General features: G+C 43.5%; 2 protein-coding genes across 2 annotated transcripts; both read left to right on the top strand.

Moving 5' to 3' along the window:
• Positions 1 to 773: 773 nt before the first annotated feature.
• On the top strand, positions 774 to 17,779 carry LOC114256431 (uncharacterized). The gene is made up of 4 exons (XM_028196080.2): positions 774 to 1,052; positions 2,462 to 3,769; positions 17,203 to 17,263; positions 17,355 to 17,779. Exon 2 carries the CDS (start codon positions 2,626 to 2,628, stop codon positions 3,619 to 3,621), a length of 996 nt encoding a protein of 331 aa, XP_028051881.2. The 5' UTR covers positions 774 to 1,052; positions 2,462 to 2,625; the 3' UTR covers positions 3,622 to 3,769; positions 17,203 to 17,263; positions 17,355 to 17,779.
• A 626-nt stretch (positions 17,780 to 18,405) lies between these two features.
• On the top strand, positions 18,406 to 19,484 carry LOC114301547 (mitochondrial dicarboxylate/tricarboxylate transporter DTC). Its single transcript, XM_028246493.2, has one exon. It carries the CDS (start codon positions 18,451 to 18,453, stop codon positions 19,201 to 19,203), a length of 753 nt encoding a protein of 250 aa, XP_028102294.2. The 5' UTR covers positions 18,406 to 18,450; the 3' UTR covers positions 19,204 to 19,484.
• Positions 19,485 to 20,873: the final 1,389 nt, after the last annotated feature.

The raw sequence follows: 20,873 nt of genomic DNA on the forward strand, positions 1-20,873 counted from the left end.
TATCGGGAATTTTTCGGGGTCGAGAAAACTTGATCCCCGTTAGGAAGCGGAGGCGGGAGGAGGGTGATGGGTTCCCTGCTAGAGATCGGGAGCGAGGACCAACCGGGATTTTTTAACCTTTGGAGATCGGGAACGAGGAGTGTAATCCCCGCCGGGGCCGGTCTTAGATTGAGGTAGTAAGTTAATGGGTCAAGGTTTATGAAAAATGGGTTGGGTTTAAGGTTATAAGGAATGGGTTGGTCTTCCTTAGAGATAAAATGATAATAATATGTATGTTTGGTTTGAGTTTTTTGAATTAAGTTTTTTAAAAATTAAATTTTTTTGTGTTTTTCGTGTTTTTTTGTTTTTTATTTTTAGTAAATATTTTTAAAATCTTAAACATTTTTTTTACTTTTTTAGATACACTTTACATAAATGTATCTAAAAAATAAAAAATTTGTGAAAAAATATTTAAAAAAATTAATAAATACATAAAAATATAAAAAATATACTGAATTTTCGTATTTTTTTGTATGTTTAGTATTTAGCGATTTTTTTTTTTTTTCACAAAAGTTATACTTTTTATATGTATTCATACTAAATGCGTTTAAAAATTAAAAAAATTATTTAAAATATTAAAAAAATTCAATTTAAAAAAAAATTACAGAAACCAAGAAAATAAATAAAATTTTCTCAGAAGCATCAAAAACAAGCAAAGTGAATATAACCTTTTCAGTGCTTGACGCTGGTTTTGTGAATTCAATAAATATATCTGGAGGGAATAACTTGGACGAGTGGCAGAAGACAAGTCGGTGGTGGCGGTGACTGGGATTTGGGTGCGACGTTGAGAAGTAAATGCAGTGGACAGCGGCGCTGTCCGTCCACCAAAAAAAAAAAAAAAAATTCTGCAAAGGCCGTGAAGGTTTTCAGTAGCTGGTTTTGGATCGGCAGCGAAGGCGTGTGACTTGATGATGGTCACGGATCGCACTTTTGCTCTCATGTGTACAACCAACAACTCCAAAACCACACCATAGGATAGGATTTCCGAATATATATTACTAATTCATTCAAAGGTAAAAGATTTCTGTTTCACAATCTCATCTTCCATATATATATATATATTTATGTATGTATCAGACTAAGATGGGTATGCTCCCCTCCATACTTTTATCTCTATATTTTTTTAATTTAAATTATTCAGATGGTAAATGAAGACTCTCCGTAAAAAAATCAATTTGATTGGGTATCAATAAATATATAAATAAATCGCTTTTTGTTTTATAAAAAAAAAATTTAAGTTTACTGTTTATTTTAAAAGATAGTATGTACTAATTTATTTGTATACATAGGGTCATTTGGGAAAGTGAGGTGATTTTTTAATTTTTTTTTTTTGATTATTTTAGTTGGGAGGCTAAAAAATCTTATTTGAAAAAGATTTTTAATTTTTTTTGAAAAAAAGAATTTAATGATTATAAGTTGAGTGTAATATTTTGTGTGGTTAAGTTAAAAAATTTATTTTGTTTTTTGGATTAAAATAGTCAAAAATAAATAAATAAATAAAAACAAAAAACTAAACTTGGCTTCCCAAACGAAGTTACAGTGTTATATGATTAACTAATTTTTTTTTTTTTTTTTTTTTTTTGTATAACTCATTTAAATTATTAAGATTACGAGATGAACAAGTTAGATTGTCAATGTGAACTTGGAATAGAGCCAAAAAATAAAATAGGAAAGAGTACGAAGGATAACAATATGGAGGGTGCCATTTCCGACTAGATAGCTAATTGGGAAGCTAAAGAAAAAGGAGAAATAAATAAATTTAACAGAAATCTCCTAAAAATTACAAGTGACAAGTCTTTAACTTTTTTCCTTTCTTGATCCCAGTCATCAAGAATACTCACATGTTCTTTTGAATTTCTGCACCTTCAAACATTAAAACCCAAACAAGCAAGTATGTTCCATTGTTTTCTCAACCCTAAGATAATAATGTAAACATACCCTTAATTCATCTCTCCCACTAATAAACCCTAGCTAGCTTGTAAGACAAAATCAACCAAAGTTTCCGTCCACTGTGCCCAGAACCACCCACAAGCAGTCAAGTTTCTAAAACCTTGTATTTTCATTCCCCAAACCTTTAATCTTTTTTGTTGCTTGTATTTTACCACCTTTTAAAGCCACAAAACCCCAATTAAAACCAGTCCCAAAAGGCTACTTGTTTCTGCTGCATCATATTAGGTTTTGGGCTCATTACTAGTAGGCTGTGGTGTTGCAAGTGTTCACTACTCCTGTAATGTTCTACCCCACTTGCTTCTTTTTGGGCTACAGACTTCTTGTATACCTTTTTAGAATTAATTGATTTCTTCTTCTTTCATTTTATTTATTATTTAATAATTTTCTTTTGAATGAAGATAAAAGGCCTGCAATTCTACATTGACATTGTCTTATTCATTTGTTTACTTTTTGCTAAATGATCATTGATCAGGTAAGAGTTTTGGAGTTAATGGATAGGATGATTATGAAGCTGGTTTAACATTGACTTTGATTCTTATGTGTCAAATCCCGGGGGGAAGATCGGTTTAGTGGCTTGTTTCAGGAGTAAATGAAAACAGTATACTATTGATATTAGTAAATGCCTTTGAGGCGACAATGTTGATTCGGAGTTCTCTTACTGGTTCCATTGAAGCTGCTCTTGCTTTTGTATCTGACCGTGAGAAAGGTGACTGGAAGCCTGATGCTGAAACTTGGCACAAGTGTCGCAAGTGTGAGAAAAATCCTCAGGATGGGTGGGAAGAAGTTATTCCAACTATGGAACTGAAAAGGAACATTGATGATACATGCTCTTTAAATTTTGCACGTAGTTGTTCCCAGCTATCAAATGCCAGTACTATGTCTGAGAATTCTACACCTGCTTTCGTATACCGGCGAAGGAAGCTTGAAAGGAACTCCGTTTCTGTTTTTCCAGTCAAGGGATCAGCAAAGCCGAGTGATAGCTGTATTTCTGCCATCAGTTCTGATGCCCCTTCACTGGCAGCTGAGGGACATATAGTTTCTGTAGTTGGGCTTGAGAGCGAAGTTGTCAGAGCTCCCGTAATGACACTTGCTAATTGCAGAAGAGATGCCCTTGTTTCGAAGCCAGAATCCATTAATGGATGTTTAGATGGGGGAGAGCTTGGATCCAAAGCAGCTCCACAAGGTGATAGCCACAGAGCTTTAGATTTCGGCTGTGTAAATGATAGTTATTCATCATCAAAGTCAAATGTGGAACTTGGTTCACCTTCCTTGAGGATTGAAGTGGATGACACTGGTGAGTGTTCCTCTTCTTGTGAATTGGTCGTGGAGGGTTTGCAGGATGATCTATCAGAAAAAGATATATGCATTTTGATTCTTAGATGGCAGGGGCTGCTTGAAGGAGTTTGTCCTATTAGGAGCCGCACTCCTGCTGAAGGCCTTGGTACAATTAGTGATAGCAGCTGTATACGGACATGCAAAGTTTGTGATCATCCAGAAACTACACTGAAGATGCTAATTTGTGATCAATGTGAAGAGGCATTTCATCTCTCCTGCTGCAACCCCCGTATAACGAATACGTTAATTGATGAATGGTTCTGTCACTCTTGTTTGAAAAGAAGCATAAAATTTTGAAGGAGACAACTACTAGTACAGCAACATCTGAAGGCAAATTAGGTGCTATAGCATCCATGTTGAAAGACACTGGGCCATGTACTCACAATGTTCGAATTGGTCAAGATTTTCATGCAGAGGTTCCTGATTGGTCTGGTTCATCTGTTGAGTATGTTCAATCAAATATTCTTATATTAATCATCATGGTTGAAAGACAATTTTTGTTGATTATATGGAGTTTGGGGATTGGATTTAGGAAATAATGAGGGCATAAATAATTAAGTTTTACATCCTTTATGTGGGATGTGTTGATAATATAAAGCATCAGCTGGGATCAGTCTATGAACCTGACAATTAGGGAACTGTTTTGGTTTATGCCCTGTCCTTCCCACTTATTTAATGCGGGCTACAATTCCATATGCCAACTATTTGTGGGCTTTCTAGTGGAAACTAGCTGTCTTAGATACCTTTGAACGTGGCACCTTTGTCTAACAAACGGTGACTATTTGTTTGGAGACTTTCCAAAATGCTAGCTTTCTAAAATAGTTTGGGTAAATATGATGGCATGATATCTTTTATCTAGGAAACTATTATTCCCTCAATCCCATTTTTGTGTGGCATGTTTGACCTTGCACTTAGTTCAAGGAAAGCCCAGAATAAAAAGTACATGTCAGTGAAATAATATGAGAGGTTTTCAAAAGTGTTCTCTCTTTAGCTATTTTGAATAAATTATGTTGGAATTGGGATTGTACTTTATATATATATTTGAAGAATAGTGTGGAAAAGTGATATATATATATATATATATATTTTTTTTTTGGGGGGGGGGAGGGAATAACAAAACAAAGGGACAATCAAAGAATAATATCTCTTAATGCTACAATGGCCATCTATTTCTACCCTTTTACTTACCATCTAATGTGTCAGTCTAGTCAGCATTGCATTGGAGATATATATCAGTAGTGAGACTCATTATACCAATATAGTATTGACAAGTAAGATGGTGAGAGTACAAAAATGTGATAGGTGTAGCATTGTTGATTTGGTGGGAATCTTTTTGGCTGCAAGTCTTACCTGTGTTTGGTTCCATACACATGTAAGATTTGCACCCAAAAACCAAATTGATATTACTTTCTTTTTTTTTTTTTTTTGACTTTTCAAAGCTAATGGGACTAGCAAAAATGTAAAGTAAGACACATGAATTGTGATGGAGGGAGTGTTTGATATCCACACATCATTGTTGAGTCATCGAAAAAAAGAAAAAAAAAAGTGTAATTTATCGTTGTTTGTCTCTCTGTTCTTCAAGCATTATAGTGTGTTTGTTAGCAGCACACACATTGACCATGTACTTGAGTCTTGAAGCCAAGGGGCTGCCCTGTCTGGTTTGTTGAATAACACAAAACATGACATTTGCATTTGTGCTCATAGGTGTGTGTATGTATTTCCAATGTAAATGATGGTTATGTTAGAAACTGTGGAGAAGTGATTTGGAAATACTCTTCTGATCCTCGGGAACGTTCGTGATCCTCTTCCGATCACCTAAAAAGAAATATACACTCCGGCGGGGGTGTCGGAGTTAGCACTCCGACGAACAAGTCAGTAACCACACTTAGGAATACTTTTATTCTAAGTTAAGCACTACAATTTTTACCTACCTTTCTCAGTCTGTTGTTCCTTTATTTATACTTGTGTCCTGGGCCTCATGGCCAGGCCCACTTGCCTCTCGTCGTCCTCTTATTTACTCGGCTCCATGGTTCAGTATTTGCTCGGCCCATCTATCCTATTCGGCATCCTTATTACGCCGTGTAGAGCCGTGTAATATATGTCTCCTAGAGTATGCTTCTGATTATTCCAATTATTCGGCTCCCACAATTGCCCCCCAAACACCTCGCTAGCATCAGTTAGTCGGCGTGTTTGGCTAGAAGTTAAAAAATTTCGGCAATTAATCCTCTTCCCGATGCGTGTCAGAACGCGTGCGTGCTTTTTGGTCATTGTAACGCTTTCCCGCCCCATTCGTGCTTCTCTCGCATTTATTATGATTTGAAACTTAAGTCCCTTCGAAGATATGCTTTTTCGAATATTTGAACTTCCTGGACTGCCAGTCGGTATCTCTTCTTCGACGCGTTTTCTGCAACTCTTATCCGTTCTCTCCTCATCTCCTTTGCCTTTCGTAAGTTTTCTTCTCTTCTCCTTGCAATCCTATTTTCCATATTTATTTTTGATTTAGGATATCCTTGAGTCCTTGCTAGAATGGCTAAGCATTTGAAAGACCTCCTTTCCGAGGGTCGAATTTCTGGGTTCCGAAAACATTTTTCTATTCCTGAGGATGTCCATCTTGCTCTGGTGACGGACAATACCCTTGATATGGAAAGGGACGACCAAAATACAATCGTCTTCCCTCTCCTATCTATTGCGGAGGGCAGAGTTCGCTTTCCCCTACATCCATTTCTTAGGGCCGTCCTCCGCTATTGGAGTCTGATTCCTTCGCAACCCAATGTAAACTTTTTTCGAATCGTAATGGGAATCATAGAGTTGAACCAGCGTCTCAGGATCAACCTCGGCATTCCGGCGATTCGGCACTGCTATGCTTTAGCCAAATCCTCCGGTCGGCTCGGGCGCTACTTTCTCAGGGCCAAGGACACCAACCATCACTTGGTGACGATGCTTGCCAGTTCTGGCAAACGAGTTGACGATGCAATGGTCAATGTCCGAGGTAACTGGGAATTCGGCGAGGGCGAAGATCGCCTGGACCCTATTCCCAGACGGAGGGGTGAACCAGGTTGCCGTACGACTCCTTGTTTGTTGATCATTTTTTCATATGGCACTTTCTGTAAGCCTTACCCTTTATTCTTGCAGGCAATAAGTTGAAGAAGATTTTGACCTCGACTGACGACGCAGTCCTTGCGGAAATTAAGACAGCACTAAAGTACTTTCGCCGTCCGAACGTACAGAAGCAAGGGAGAGCCGCCCATATTCTCCTGCGGTACAAGCCTACTTATACCACATTCTCGGCGGCGGACGATATTCCGATCCCAACCGGTGAACAACACCTTACGGCTCTTGTCTTCCCCAGCTTCAAGACCCTCAGGCAAATTGGTCTTGAAGCTTCTGATTCGGAGCAAGACTTAAAGCCGGTGGTCGAAGTAGTTGCCGAATCAACAAAGGTGTTCGCTACGGAGGCCGAAGAAGTCAACGAAGCCCTCAAATCAGCGTTTGCGGCAGCCGATCTTAACGAGCCTAACTCTCCGTCCACTTCGGGTCAGGCGGAGTTTTCCTTCAGAGACATTTTTACAAACTTGGGAGATCTACCCGGCGCTTTTTCTGAAGGCATGGCTGGGGAAAATCTCACGCAGATGGCGAGGAAAAGAAATGCCGAGAGAATGGCCGTCCAAAAGAAAGCCGAGGCCGCTCGTTCTGAGCCTGCCCCGATTGAATCTATACAACCGGTTACTGGAGAAGAAACGGCTCAAGTTGTTATGGCCGGGACGGAGGGAGCTGAACAACAGGTTACGGAAGAATGGCTGGTTTCAAAAGAGTGGGGTGAAAAACGTTCCACCGAGGGAGAGGCCTACTCAGAGGATAGCCCTGCTGACAAACGGCGTCGGTTAGAGGAGTCCGACGTGGTTGTCCCCTTCGTTGTTCAACCAAAGATCAAAGACACGCCAATCTCTGTTGACGCATCTGCCATGAAGGATCCAGCCGTGGCGCTGAGCTTGGCCACCTCAGTCTCGCTATAGGCCGACAAGGCCACTTTTCGAGAAGAGCCGGATTTGGTAGCTATAGCGTTCGCTGCCCAGTCGGCCCTTCTGGTATGTATACGATACTTTCGTTTTTGCTTGTTTGGTTTGGTTTGCGTACGACGTTGCTTGATGTGGCGATCCAAACTTGTTTTGCAGACGGTTGGACGGATAGCCGAACTAGGCCGTCGGCAGCAGGATGCCATTGAAAGAATTGGCCGCTTAAAGGTTGAAGCTGAGGGTGAAAGAAGTAGGGCCGAGTTCGAGGCGATGAGAGCTGCAATGGAAAGTGCTCGAGCCGAAGCTGAAAAGGAAAGGGCTCGGACTGCTGACCAGCTTAGATCTGAAGCCGAGGATAAGGCAAACGCGAGTGAGGAGTCGCTCAAGTTAACCCAGGAGGCGCTTTCCAAGGCAGAGGCCGAGTTAGAAGAATTGAAGGCGGCCATGGAAAAAGCCGAATCTGAAGTTTCTACGGCGTTAGAAGCTGGGAAGAGCGCCGCCTTGAAGGAATACGTAGATGATGTCCCCAAATTTGAGAATCGAGAATTCAAACATGGGTGGCTCAAAGCCCTTGCTTCCGCTGGAGTTACATCGGCCTTGCCAATTCCATACGAGCAAGTGGACGTTGAGCCACTTGAGTCTGATCCCGAGGATTGATATGGGAGACATTCTAGTTTTATTAGGTATCTTTAATTTCGATATACGTTTTTGTTTAGTGGATCCTTGTTAGTTTAAGGTAATTTTCATGTATAAGTTAGTTACTATCTGTGCTCAATTTATTAATGAAAATTTCCTTCCCATTTCACTTTTACTTGTACGAAGTTTCTGATATTAATGAAGCGTTTTGCCTTCCACTACTGTGGATAAGATGATTACTATCTGTTGTGCCTTCTAACCAACAATTGGAATCAGTGTAATCTTGGCAATTATATTAGTTAAACTTTAATTTATCCGAACAAGTAAACGGACTCTTGGTGCCGAATAGGACTAGTAAATCGATTCGTGAAGCGACTGCGGCACTCGAGCCGGATAGATTGATGAATCTGCCCTTGCCCCAGCTGGTTCACGAACATGAAACGCCGAATCGTACAATACTGATTAGTCGATTCGCGAAGCGGCTGCGGCACTCGAGCCGGATAGATTGATGAATCTGCCCTTGTCCCAGCTGGTTCGCGAACGTGAAACGCCGAATCGTACAATACTGATTAGTCGATTCGCGAAGCGGCTGCGGCACTCGAGCCAAATAGATTGATGAATCTGCCCTTGCCCCAGCTGGTTCGCGAACATTAAACGCCGAATCGTACAATACTGATTAGTCGATTTGCAAAGCGGCTGCGGCACTCGAGCCGGATAGATTGATGAATCTGCCCTTGCCCTAGCTGGTTCGCGAAGATTAAACGCCGAATCGTACAATACTGATTAGTCGATTCGCGAAGCGGCTGCGGCACTCGAGCCAGATAGATTGATGAATCTGCCCTTGCTCCAGCTGGTTCGCGAACATTAAACGCCGAATCGTACAATACTGATTAGTCGATTCGCGAAGCGGCTGCGGCACTCGAGCTGGATAGATTGATGAATCTGCCCTTGCCCTAGCTGGTTCGCGAAGATTAAACGCTGAATCGTACAATACTGATTAGTTGATTCGCGAAGCGGCTGTGGCACTCGAGCCGGATAGATTGATGAATCTGCCCTTGCCCCAGCTGATTCATGAACATTAAACGCCGAATCGTACAATACTGATTAGTCGATTCGCGAAGCGGCTGCGGCACTCTAGCCGGATAGATTGATGAATCTGCCCTTGCCCTAGCTGGTTCGCGAAGATTAAACGCCGAATCGTACAATACTGATTAGTCGATTCGCGAAGCGACTGCGGCACTCGAGCCGAATAGATTGATGAATCTCGTGCTGTGTGATGGGGGCACGACTGGGTCGACCTTGGGCTATTTGAGGTTTCGATATTAATGAGATTGCCTCAGTGGCGCTGCCCTCGTAGGGAATAAATGAATGAAGGTCCTATTTACGTGCTCAGTGAGCAACTCAGTTCAGGTCTTTGATGAAGAATAAACGAGCGCGAATGTCGAATAGACTTTTTTAACAGCAAAGGGGAAGCGAGGACGCTAGCGGAGCTGGGAGGAAACATGAATCGAAGTGGCGAACCTTCGTGGGCGGGAGGCAGGACTACGAGGGATCGGGAGAGACGTGGATCTCCTCGTCGTCGAAGTAGGTCACCTAGGGGGGACAAGGAGCCACAGGGCAGATCCCTGCAACCTCATTCTGGAAGGGAGCCCGGTGCGAACCCACGCCCATTGAGCTTCGCAGTCTTCGTGGGGAATAGACCCATGACAGATGCAGACTCGATCATTCGAGATTCAAGTGTGGCGGTCGAATTCGCTCGACAGATTTTCCCTCCTGAGGTCCAGCAGTCAATGGTAGGTCGGTAGGACTTCGAAGTGTTTCGTGAAGGCATTCATGGTGCGGTGAAGAGGCTCTACACCATCTACAAAATCGGTATGTGTCTCCGTGCTGCCTGCCGAGAAATAGAGAAGAGGGATGAATGCATCCGAAACTTGGAGGCTCGCGCGGAAGAGGCTGAACGTAAGCTAAGGGAGGTCAAGGCCGTTCAAGGACAACCTGTCGGACAGGCTAACCCAATCGTGGAAGAAAGGGTCACCCAACGGCTTATCAGTACCGCGCTCGCCGATCGAGATACGGCGAGCATGTTCGCAATGGAATCCGCGAAGGGGAAGGCCTATGAAAAAGGCTTCCACGATGGCCGGAGAGTCGGAATACAGAAGACCAAGGAAAAACTCGCTGAGGAAGTTTGCCGATGCGAAAATCGTGGATTTAAGCACGGTTGGATCAAGGCGCTTCAGGCCGAAGAAGCTCTCCGAGCAATGGGCGTCGACTCGGCATTGCCACTGTACCAACGTAACCATCTTCCGTTTGCCGCCTTTGAAGTCGAGCAGAGTGAAAATGAGGGAGACGTTGTGCAAATACACTCAATGTAACGTTCGAACGCGGATCGCGTTCATAACTATGTAATTATTGGCTGATTGAATAAAATGCCCTATTTTAAAAGTTTCATTGTAATTTGCATTCGGCACACACGTGTTTGCATGTGTCTCATTCATAAACATTGGCCGGCCCAAGTCAGCTAGTCATTTTAATTCCGAACGGTTATATGCCGGCTTGTCATGAGCACTCTTCATTAAATATGTATTTTGCATGTGTTACACGCGGTCAATCGCGCCGATGAGGCTCCGAATTCGGAGGCTCAACCGGCCTAAAGGCGTCATACGACAGGGGCTCCGAATCGGGAGACAGTCGGTGGATGGAGTGGCTGGGGCTAATATCACTCGGCGTCCGTCTTTTGGAGTTCAATGTTAATGAAATCGCCTCGGGACCACCGCAAGATATTTCGCAATAAATTGCCTCGGATTTTTCGCTCTTGAGGCTTCGCTTACTGTGCTCAGACTCGATTTAAAACGATTTTGTTGCGTGGGGTTAGATAAGTGTAAATATCAAATGGAGTTTTTCTTCAGTAGCAGAGGAGAAGCTCGTACTCCGGCTGAGCTTGACATTGTAATGAATCGCAGCAGAGAACCCACTCGCGCCGGAGGTAGGGCGTTCAAAAGACGAGAAAAACGTCAGCTTCTAAGTCGTCAAAGCAGGTCACCTCGAAGGGACAAACAACAATGGCGAAGTTCTCCGCAATCGCGACCAAGAAATGAGACTGACGTAACACCGCGACCGTTGGGTATTATTGTTTTCGTGGGGAATTCCTTCCTTGTCTTGGATCTTGGCCTTGACGTTGTCGATGGTGTCAAAGGTCCCAGCCTCAAGGGTGATTATCTTGTCGGTGTGAATCGTGGATTCTAGCGCGGCCAGATCAAGGCATTTCAAGTTACGGGTGCTCTCTGATCGGCGGGCGTTCATTCGGCGCTGCCACTCGTCCCATCGCGACGCCGTATGAGATTAGATATTGTAATGCTTCGAACGCGGATTGCGTTGTTTTTTGTAATTACTATTTAATCGAATAAAAATGTTTCATTCTAGAGGTCTATCTCATTCTGGATTTTTGTATGCTTGATTGAGCATCTTATTTTGAAAGCTGGAACATTTTGTGTTGTTTATGCAGTTGTGCTGGTTCAACCTACATATCCCTGCTTCGTTGTGTAAATGTTTTCATTCTGGAGGGCGTTCCGAATTCGGAATATTACTCGGCCCTTGAGCGCCGCTCGATGAAACTTGTTCAACTGAATACAGAGGATTTACTCGGCCTAAAGACGTCATGCGCCGATGAGGCTCCGAATCCAGAGACTTGGGCCAATCGTGACATCCACGAAGGGCGCTCCGAATCCGGAGACTTTATCGGCCAATCGTGATATCCACGAAGAGCGCTCCGAATCCGAAGACTTTATCGGCCAATCGTGATATCCACAAAGGGCGCTCCGAATCCGAAGGCTTTATCGGCCAATCGTGATATCCACGAAGGGCGCTCCGAATCTGGAGACTTTATCGGCCAATCGTGATATCCACGAAAGGCGCTCCGAATCCGAAGACTTTATCGGCCCAAAGACGTCACGTGCCAATGGGGCTCCGAATCCGGAGACTTGGGCCAATCGTGACATCCACGAAGTGCGCTCCGAATCCGGAGGCTTTATCGGCCAATCGTGATATCCACGAAGGGCGCTCCGAATCCGGAGACTTTATCGGCCCAAAGACGTCATGCGCCGATGGGGCTCCGAATCCGGAGACTTGGGCCAATCGTGACATCTACGAAGGGCGCTCCGAATCCGGAGGCTTTATCGGCCCAAAGACGTCATGCGCCGATGGGGCTCCGAATCCGGAGACTTGGGCCAATCGTGACATCCACGAAGGGCGCTCCGAATCCAGAGACTTTATCGGCCAATCGTGATATTCACGAAGGGCGCTCCGAATCCGGAGGCATTATTGGCCAATCGTGATATCCACGAAGGGCGCTCCGAATCCGGAGACTTTATCGGCCAATCGTGATATCCACGAAGGGCTCCGAATCCAGCGACATTATTGGCCCAAAGACGTCATGCGCCGATGGGGCTCCAAATCTGGAGACTTGGGCCAATCGTGACATCCACGAAGGGCACTCCGAATCCGGAGACTTTATCGGCTAATCGTGATATCCACGAAGGGCGCTCCGAATCTGGAGGCTTTATCGGCCAATCATGATATCCACGAAGGGCGCTCCGAATCCGGAGACTTTATCGGCCAATCGTGATATCCACGAAGGGCGTTCCGAATCCGGAGATTTTATTTGGAATACTTTTGAGCTGGATTTCACGGTGAGTAAACACGAATCTTTGCATTACTTACAAAAGTGAAAAGTGTACATGGTGAGCCATTCAAAACCAATATCATTCCGCACAGGTCGGGCTTAATGATAGAATTTGCGCAAATGCGTTAAGAGCAAGGCCGCGGGCCTAACTTTCCATCAACTGGCCCCCTATCATCCGGTATCGTCTAGAGCTTCTGTGGCTTGTCGTCAGGGAGCCGTCCGACATCAACGAGACTCTCGATTCGACACTTCAGTGGAGTTGACCTGTGTCTCCGTTGGTGTCTCTCCAGAAAGGAGATAGCATGCTTGTGCGGATTGCCGAGAACCACGGATTTGCTCAACTCCGTGTTCGGTCGGGAATCGTAGCAACTGATGATAGGTGCTCGGCACGGCCCGAATAGTATGCAGCCAAGTTCGCTCCATGATGAGGTTATATGGCGAAGGGAGCTTAACGACCATGAATTCCACATCCACTGTTAGGGAGTCCGCTCGAACGGGTAATGTGATTTTCCTCAACGGGTACTCTGGATTTGCGTTGAAGCCGAATAATGGATGAGGAGCCGGGGACAGGTCCGATTCGTTGAAGCCGAGTTTGAGGAAGGTCTCATAGTACATGACCTCCGAAGTGCTTCCCTGGTCTATGAGGACGCGTTCGACGGTAAATCGATTCACGTGTAGTTCAATGACCAATGGATCAATATGAGGGAGCGTTATGTCGATAAGATCGGAATCGTCGAAGATGACGCTCGGAGCTTTGTGGGGCTGTTTCGCTTGTGAGCGTTGCTTCTGGGGGGCTGAATGAATTGAGTGTATGGTACATGGCGTTGGAAGGCTGTATATCATATGTATAACACCGAGGGGAGGTGACTCCTGCCGAAGGGCAACAGTTTTGATTGTGCTCTTCCGGACGTGTTACTGGAGCCAACCATCTTGCACAAATTCCTCGAGGTGGTCTTTCAAGGCATAGCAACTGTCCGTATCATGACCATGATCTTTGTGATATTCACAACGCCTGTCCCGCCTTCTCATGTCAGGAGGTCCCACCATCTTGGATGGCCATTTGAAGAACGGAAGATGTTGGATTTTGGTCATAATCGAGCTGATTGGCTCTGACATCTTCGTATATTTCTTGTCAGCGCGCTTTGTGCGCCTGCTATCGACTTGCAATTGCTCATTTGCCTGGTGTGAGCATTGATCGTTGGATCAGCGAGAGTCCCGTCTCCTGTCTCGTTTAGCCCGCTGTCGTGGTTTAGGGCTCTGAGGTGGTGCGGAACTTATTGGCTGAGCAATTTCAGGAGGGGCCGTTTTGTTGGCCACTTGTCCGGCTTTAACCCGCAAGGCGTCATCTTCCACTTTGCAGTATTCCTTTACTTTCTTCATCAACCCCCAGACTGTTTTGGGGGGTCTTCTAGTCAAGGAACTGCGGAGGGCACTATCTGGGTGTAATCCCATTTTGAAGTCGGTGATGGCCATGGAGTCGTTACAAGCATCGTCAACAAGATTAAAGCATTCTCAATATCGCGCCGAATATGCTCTTAGTATTTCTCCTGGCAGGATCTGCATTGCCCAGAAAGAGTCGGCTTGCTTCGGCTGGACTTCGTTGGTGATGAATCTGGCCCTGAAGGATTTTTGTAGTTGGTGGAAGGTTTTGATCGAAGCTGGCTCCAGTTTATAATACCACCTGACCGCCAGTGATCCTAAACTGCTGGGAAATATTCGGCACATGAGGGCCTCGTCGTCTGCATGCAATGTCATGGCCTGCTTGTAGTGGTGGATGTGGTTGGTGGGGTCTGATTTGCCGTCGTACAAGTTGAACGACGGTGCTTTGAATTTCTTGGGTAGCGCAGCCTTTGCAATCCGTCGTACGAAGGGATCGTGTTGGTCTTCATCCGAACTGTTCTTTCTTCGCTTGTGCATTGCACGAGGACTTTCTTCGGAAGAACTGGTGGTTTCGTGTCATCCTTTCTTCCTAGGCTCTGGGGATAATGAGTCGGAGTCGCTATCAGTGTCTTGTCGTGCTCAAGGTTGCCGAACACCTGCCTTCGGAGGTTGTTTTGGATTTGGGCGCGCAACTTGCTTGGACTTCGCCATTTCCAAGGCCAAATCTTCACGAAGACGTTCATTCTCAGTGATCATGTTTTTTAACCTCTGTTCATTTTGCTTTGCTTGTTCCATGATCGCTTGTATTGTCTTGTGCTCCGAAGTCGAGGGTGAGGCGAAATTGAAGGCACGTCTTGCGGCGATGGTCTCTGTTCCAAGCAAGTTTGTTGGAGTGGTTTCCTCTTAGGGTATAGGGTCGACAGTAACTGTCGGAGGATCTTCTGTCACGCTCTCCATGGATGTGCTTGAGTATTCCCACAGACGGCGCTAATTGTGGAGAAGTGGTTTGGAAATACTCTTCTGATCCTGGGGAACGCTCGTGATCCTCTTCCGGTCACCTGAAAAGAAATATACACTCCGACAGGGGTGCCGGAGTTAGCACTCCGACGGACAAGTCAGTAACCACACTCAGGAATACTTTTATTCTAAGTTAAGCACTACAATTCTTACCTACCTTTCTCAGTCTGTTGTTCCTTTATTTATACTTGTGTCCTGGGCCTCATGGCTAGGCCCACTTGTCTCTCGTCGTCCTCTTATTTACTCAGCTCCATGGTTCAGTATCTGCTCGGCCCATCTATCCTATTCGGCATCCTTATCATGCGAGCCGTGTAATATATGTCTCCTAGAGTATGCTTCTGATTATTCCAATTATTCGGCTCTCACAGAAACTTATGACTTTTCATACTTATTTGAAGCACAAACACTTCAAAACAAGTGTTGTTCCGTGTTGGATACATGGACACTTTGGGGACACGTATGGGGCAAGCTGGGACACACTAAGGACATGTCAAGTTGTCTTTTCTCCCATTTTATTTAAGGCTAGTTTGGCATGTTAGAAAAAAGCCAAAAAGTCAAAAAGCCAAAAAGTCAAAAAGTCACTATTCTATTTAAGTCACATCACCTCTCTAACACATTACTTCAAACCCAACGCAAACTCAACCCATGTTTCATAAAAAGTCAAAAAGTGCACTTATTTAGATCATCCCAAACAAACCCTGAATGTTGAATGTTTATTATTTTTTTCTTAGATTTAAATAGTTGATAGATCATGTATAAAAAAAGATATAAACTGTAAGTGTTAATTTAAAAGTGCTTTTTTTATTTAAAAAAAAAGAATTAGAGTTAGTTTTTGTTAATATTGATTATTTGTGGATGTAATATAAATCTAGATAGCAAATAAAAGAATATGAAAACATATTTTATTGCTGTGTCCTTGCCGTGCCCATATCCCCATTTTTTTGAAATTGCCGTGTCCTATGTCCGCATCTGCATCCGTGTCCGTGTCCGTGCTTCTTAGCGTGTTGTCATGCTTGATATCCTTGGTTTTCCAAGAAGTTTGTTGGACATATGTACGTGCATACCACTTACATACACAGATAGGCTAACATCTAGTGTAAAATTAACAAGTGGATTTAGAAAATTTTATTCTAGCTGAAATGAATCTCCTTTATAGAGAGGGATTTGAGGCTTGTGGAAAAGGAAAATAAATAAATAAATAAAAGAGTGGTATGTTTCCTTTCTACTTGGGTTTGGGAAGTAGGACATATACAGTGATAATTTTCATGCAGAAACCAATCAAGTTGTTATTTATGATGTTTTGTTGAGTACATGTCTCTCATGAATTTTCTTGAAGTCTTCTTTAATGTTTTGGTATCATCTGCTCTATCTGGTTCCGTATCTTTTGCTAAAATTGTTTGTTTTCATATACATTCTTCATGATTTTGTAGTTCGTTTGCTATTTAAGTACTGTGTTCTGGACCACCTCTTCCACATTGTGCTGTTGTTCCTTTAAATTTTCTGTCTTGTCTTGCCATCCGTTAATTCTAATTTTTTCATTTCAGCCATGTTCAAGATAGGATGACTTGAAAACTGATCTATATGTGCTTTTATTATAACACCCGAACTTTTAAATCACAGTGTTGGGCAGACTGGCAATGTATAATGTGGAGGGCTGAATGGGGTAAGCTTGAAAGTTGAAAGGAGATGAATCTCCTGCGAACATTTAAAATATTATGATATTGCTGAAGAGATGACCCTTGATTGGCTGGAACGTTGATTTGTGCCAGAAGCCCCTTGACGATACGGTCATAGTATGCTAATGCATATATGCTCTAAGAGAGGAACTAACTTTTGTAGAACACAGACAGATCGTGATTTACATATTGCTTTGCATTTAAATTTGTGTCTACATCTTGTTCTACTATCGAAAAGTCACATGTTTGTAGAGAAACTTATGTCTGTCTGATTGAAGTTAGGTTTTGGTTAATTTTTCTATGGCGTAGCAGTACTATAGAAAATAATAGATGGAGATTCTGTCTCCAATACTTTTTGTGTATCATGCTTCGTTGATGGATCGTTGAACCACAATTCTAGCCACTTGTCTTGTTATTGAGATCCTATATGTTGTGTTTCACCCCTTTAACTTGCTGTTGGTTCTTTAATTTGGTGCAGTGAGGTTGATACTATTGGTGAACCATCAGAAATCGATTCTTCAGAGTGTGTTAGCTTGCATGTGAGGCTTCTATTTGTATACTATTTTTTACTGTTTCGGTTGGCAGAAGTATTTCAGTTGTAAAGAAAAATGACTACTTTATTACCTGTAGGATTGAAATTCCAGCAAGCCTTGTAGACTCAGCTCTATTGGTAATTGGCTTCAATGCCGAGAAGTCATAGAAGGAATAGGAGAAGGTGTTGATGGAACCATTTGCGGAAAGTGGCGCAGGTAAAGTGAACCTGTCTATCTCAATTTTGTAAAACTCTGATATTACTTGTCCATAAAAAAGAAAAAAACAAACTATGAGCTATGATATTCTCTTTTGAGTGTTTCGTGTGGAAGCTATCTCGCTTTTGGGACCAGACTCTGTAATAAGAACAAATTCGTTGGACAGCAATACCTTGAATAGTTGTTAAAGATCATTTACATAGTAGCATTACTATGGGATTATGTTTGCATGCATGGTGAGAGAAAATGAAACAAATGATTTGAATTTCTAAGAACAAGTTCACCATTGAAGATTAGATCTTTTATCCTTTCTTGATACACGATGAACCTTGCACAATGGGTAAATATAGGGGTGGGAATTGTGTCATGTTGGTCATGTTTGCATCAGGTCATCTTGAATGAACTTTGCACAATGGGTAAATATAGGGGTTGGAATTGTATCGTATTGGTTGTGTTTGCATCATGTCATCTCGGGTTTGTGTCAAAATCCTATCATCACTAATCATACCATTTGTTTTTTTGTGTTATCATGTTGGTTTTTGTTAAAATCCACCTACTCTCCACCTACTTCACCCACTTAAACCTACTCCACTAAACCTAACCCACTACACCACTATCACCTCACCTACTCCACTAAACCTAACCCACTACACCACTACCACCTCCACTTCACCTACTCCTTACCTACTACACACTCACCCTCTTCTATATATATAGGAATCATGAATCATTGTAATAGATATGAATATATATCAATCAATAATACATCTATTTCTTACATGGTATCAGAGCAGGTTTAGAACCTAATATTTTTTCGCTTCACCGGCGGGCGGCAACCTCACCTTAGCCGTCCCCCGGACTTTCACCTAGTCTGCAAAAATTCTCTCTTGTTTTTGACGAAGGCTTTTCTCTTCTCTCTGTCTGCTTTTTTGTTTGTTCAATTTTGGGGGCTAACTATTAGCAAAAAGAAAGAAGAAATGGGAGAGACGAAGCCAAAAGCCAGTGGTGTTTGGCCCACCGTGAAGCCTTTTGTCAATGGCGGAGCCTCTGGAATGCTCACTACCTGTGTCATCCAACCTATCGACATGATCAAGGTCAGAATTCAATTAGGTCAGGGATCAGCCACTGATGTGACAAAGAACATGTTCAAGAATGAGGGTATTGGTGCCTTTTACAAGGGGCTGACTGCTGGGCTGCTTAGACAAGCTACATATACAACTGCCCGACTTGGATCATTTAGGATTCTGACAAATAAAGCAATTGAGGCCAATGATGGGAAGCCCCTATCTTTATATCAGAAGGCTTTGTGTGGCTTAACTGCTGGAGCAATTGGAGCATCAGTTGGTAGTCCAGTAGATTTAGCACTCATTCGTATGCAGGCAGATGCTACCTTACCTCTCGCACAGCGCCGGAACTACACGAATGCATTCCATGCCCTTTATCGTATTGTTGCAGATGAAGGAGTTTTGGCACTCTGGAAAGGTGCAGGCCCTACTGTAGTGAGAGCAATGGCACTGAATATGGGAATGCTTGCCTCATATGACCAGAGTGTGGAGTTCTTCAAGGATTCTGTGGGTTTTGGTGAGGCTGCTACAATATTAGGGGCGAGTAGTGTTTCAGGATTCTTTGCTGCAGCCTGCAGTTTACCATTTGATTATGTGAAAACCCAGATACAGAAGATGCAACCTGATGCTGAAGGCAAATTCCCATACACTGGTTTTTTAATATAAACAAGAGACCCACACACTCACACATGCACCTCTGGTTTTTTAATCTTTCAACCTTTTCCTTTTTTTTATTTTTTATTCTTCAACTCACGTGGCATGTCTCTTCATGTTTTTTATTTTCTTTTATCATCATCACATTACACTCATCATTTCTCCCACATTTCTTTTAATATTTCCCATCATTTCTTTTAAACTTTTCTTCTGCCAACCTGTTCCCCATTGATTTTATAATTTCATTTATTTTATCACATATCTATTTAAAAAAAAAAAAAAAAAATCATAAACCAAAACACACCGCACATCGTTTTATTCATGACAGGGAATTAACCACCATCACATTTCTACAAAAAAAAAAAAAAAAAAACAACAACAGCAGCTTTGTTTTCTTTTCTGCAGCGGCCACACATCGACCTCACTTCTTCTCTACTCTGCCGCCGGTCTTTTCTTTTTGCCTCCGTCCTGGGCGGCCCTTGACGGTGCTGCCTCCGTGTTTCCCACTCCACTGGGCATGATCACTCCTCCCTGCTCCTCCACTACAGAATATGGCGGACCTCTAAAACGGAACATCACGGTGGCCTTCCGCTTCAGCTCCTTATTTTCCGCCTTTAGCACACTTATCTCTGCTCGCGCATCCTTATACATGCGTTGGAGCAGAGCCAGCTGGGAGTTTAACTGCTGCACCTCATTTGCCCTACTCTGCAGCCGGTTCGACAAGTTTGTAACCGCAGTCATGGTTTCCACACATGACTTCAATGTATACTGATTGGCTTCCACATCCGACTGCACTGCCATTCTTATGCTCCACAGACCGCATCGGAAAGTTCAACGGAGCAAACTCCGGGGCGCTTGGTTGAGGTTCCAGTGTCACCGCACCAGTTCTCTCTCTTGTTGACTCGTTGAGGTCGGGAAAGAGGGTGAGCAGACCGCGGGACGACGAAGCCATTTTCTGGGCAACAGCGTGTTACAGAATATTACCGAGTTTCTCTCTCCGACAACGAACGTTTGTTTTTCAGAGTTTTTTCTCAGTTTCTTGTCTCAGCCTCTGCCTCGGCCTCCGCCTCCGTCTTGGTTAAATAGCCGGGGCCGCCACGCGTATCGCGCGCCACTTGACGCCAGACGACAAACGGGCACGCCAGCCAAGGCACTCACGTGCCTCGCTATCATATCTGGTACTCCTTTTTATGGATTGGGCACGTCTTTTGATAGCACGCCTTTTGATGGATTTGGCATGCCTTTTGACAGATTGGGCACACCTTTTGAGGGTGCGACTTTTTAGGGGTCCGACAAGACTCTGTAAACTGTCCCGACATTGATTCCGGTTAGCTCCTTCAAGGGTCCGACAAGACTCTGTAAACTGTCCCGACATTGATTCCGGTTAGCTCCTTCAAGGGTCCGACAAGACTCTGTAAACTGTCCCGACATTGATTCCGGTTAGCTCCTTCATGGGTCTGACAAGACTCTGTAAACTGTCCCGACATTGATTCCAGTTAGTTTCTACAAGGGTCCAGCAAGATTCCGTCAACTGTCACAACAACTGTCCCAACATTGTCTGCTACAACGGTCCGACATGACCCCATAAACTGTCTTCTACATCGATCTGACACCGCCATCCAGTGTCCTCTACACCGCTATGACAACACCATACAGTGTCCTCTACATGGTTATGACACCCC

This window comes from Camellia sinensis, chromosome 3 (genome assembly GCF_055761805.1).
Source record: "Camellia sinensis isolate YWXY chromosome 3, ASM5576180v1, whole genome shotgun sequence".
Lineage (NCBI taxonomy): Eukaryota > Viridiplantae > Streptophyta > Magnoliopsida > Ericales > Theaceae > Camellia > Camellia sinensis.